General features: G+C 26.0%; 1 protein-coding gene across 1 annotated transcript; it reads right to left on the reverse strand.

Moving 5' to 3' along the window:
- Nucleotides 1–3: 3 nt before the first annotated feature.
- LOC105460458 (cytochrome P450 6l1-like) lies at nt 4–1509 on the reverse strand (the record flags this gene model as incomplete). The annotated part of the gene is made up of 2 exons (XM_011706912.1): nt 1252–1509; nt 4–235 (listed from the first exon to the last, which is right to left on the reverse strand). Coding segments are annotated over exons 1-2 (443 nt in total), but the record flags the coding sequence as incomplete, so codon positions are not given.
- Between the last annotated feature and the right edge of the window lie 1179 nt (nt 1510–2688).

Here is a 2688-nt window from a genome sequence, read left to right on the forward strand (position 1 = left end):
CCTTCTCCAAATGGCAAATAAGCATAAGGATGTCTTTCTGCTACTTTGTCTGCATTAAATCGTTCGGGATCAAATTTATCTGGATCTGGATATATTGACGGATCTCGATGTAATCCAAGTACCGGTATAGTTATTAATGTCCCCTTTGGCAGGTGAATGTCCGTTGTCGGTAAATTTATTTCTTTGGTACAAATGCGATTCAGTATTGGAACAGGTGGGTATTTTCTCAAAGTCTCTACAATATGTAAAGAAAAACATATATAGGTGTATGTATTCCAAAATACAAGCAATTTATTTAATTCTCCGTCAAATTGGATATTTTAAAACACTGCAATTAATTATTTAATTGTAAATTTTAAGAGGATGAATAGATAGTGAGATTTGGTGTCCCATCCTAAAAAAAGTATAAATATTAAGATTGTGTGCGTACAAAAACGCCAGTATGCAGTTGTTTGTTTTGCAATGAATAGAAGTTGTGTCTGCGTTTAGCAATCCATATTGCAGACTGTGTATTTTCAACTATAAATTAAACATTTGAATTTTTCGTATTTTATATGTTCTTAATGCTAAGTTTAATAAATATATAAACATTTTGCTTTAAAACTAATTTTTGAAGTTTTATATCATCTTTAAATTAAAAATTTTTTAAAAACACTTTTGTATAAGCTTCGTATTATTACAATTTATATTTTTGCATTTGTTATGGTATATAATTGAATAAATTTTTATAATTATTCTGCTGTAAAACGTATTTTTTCTTTGCTTGCATTTTTACTCATAAATTTTTTTTTTATTTTAAACGTTCAAATAATTTAACTTTTAAAATTAATATCATTATAATATTTTTTCTAAAATACATACTCTTTTTTCAAAAACTCTCAAGTATTATAACTTATAATCTAAATGAATCTTTTTTCATTTAGCACATTAAAAATTTGATATTTACATTTATAAAAAATAATCAATATGCGATCTGACTTATATGACGATAAAAACTTGTTAAAAATTTCACAAGTACGCATGAATTATTTTAAATTTTATATAGCGCGGAACTTTAAAAAAAGGTTTACGGACTTTGAAGACCTACTTTTCAAATCTTATAGGTTTGAAATTTCACATTGCCGATAAAAGGTTAAATATACTCGTTAATGACAAAATATTATCAAAGAATAAAAGAAAAATGTTTTCATTTTTGTTGAAAATTGCGTTATCAAGTAAACTGGAAACAATATGCGATAGTCTATAACTTGCCATTTACTACTTTATGTAGATATGTCATTTCATTCACAGCGTCGTAGGTCAAACCACCATGTTTCGCTAATATTTCATTGATTTCTTTGCGAACTTTGTCTTGTATATCTTGATGTTGAGCTAATTCGTATAGAGAGAACGTGGCTGTCGTCGCGCTTGTTTCAAATCCAGCTACGAAAAAGATGAAACTTTGTGCAGTAGCTTCTTCCATAGTAAGTTTGCTTACGGTTGCTGTGGGTAAATAATATAAAATACATAAATAATATGTATATACAATAAAACTTAATTATTATAAACGCACATAGAGAGAAAAACACGTTAAGAAAAAACTTTAACTACTTATTAATGTACAATAATACACATACATATGTATATATTAGGTGATTCCATAAGTTCCTGGGATTAAGTTTATATAAAATGCAAAATGCTAAAATGCAAAACGCGTAATCTTTTAGGGCATTCCTTTTTTTATATTTATAACGTTATATTTTTAACTTGCATGCAAATATATTTACGATAGCTCATAATTGCTAACAAAATATACTTTTAATTTGACTTCAAATAAAGATTGAAAAACAAACATATTTAACACTGCATATTTTATTATTAAAAAAGAAGACGTTGGCTTTTAATGAGAAAAATGAAAAAATTAAAATGAAAAAATTAAAATGAAAAAATTAAAATGAAAACTGACAGAATATTTTTTAAATGCTTCTCGATCCATTTTGATCTTTACTGCAAAAAGTAAGAAAATTAGCATATGAATGTGCGATATTTTAAGAACATTCCATCTTTTTTACAAGAATAGCATGGCTGGTCGTGATTGGCTAAGCGTTTTTTTAAATAAGAGAAAAGAGAAAAAAATCCAAGACTTTCAATAAGGACTCTTGAAGGAATAAGTTTTAATCGAGTTACTTTATTTAATATATGTTATTAACCCGAAATTTAATAATAAACGTTATTTGAAAATTAATAAATAAACATTATAAAATTGTTTTATTCTATTAAAAAATGAAATATTTCATTAAAGGGCAACTCTCATTTCTTAGTAACAGTTTACCTCAATGCGATAACAACCAGCCCCCCGAAGGGGTAAGAAGTTCCGTTTAATTATTATAAATAAAGTTATTTAAAAAATTTCAAGAACTTATGGAATTTTCTAATACACAATATATATACATATATGTATACAGTATACACTCACGTTAAGAAACAAATTAATTATTTGGTTTATAAAAGTGTAACGCAAAAAAATACACAGAGTGTGTAAAAAGGTCGGATAATTTTTTTTAAGGCCTACTTTTGTCCGAAACATTTTTCTATAAAATTTATATTTTCCGAGTTATTCAGGTTTCTGACCTTTTTTACACACGCTGTATGTAAATACTTAAGATAGAAAAACTATTGTTAAAAATATATAAATAAATATGTATATTA

The sequence above is a fragment of the Wasmannia auropunctata genome, unplaced genomic scaffold, assembly GCF_000956235.1.
Source record: "Wasmannia auropunctata unplaced genomic scaffold, wasmannia.A_1.0 LD321545.1, whole genome shotgun sequence".
Classification (NCBI taxonomy): Eukaryota; Metazoa; Arthropoda; class Insecta; order Hymenoptera; family Formicidae; genus Wasmannia; species Wasmannia auropunctata.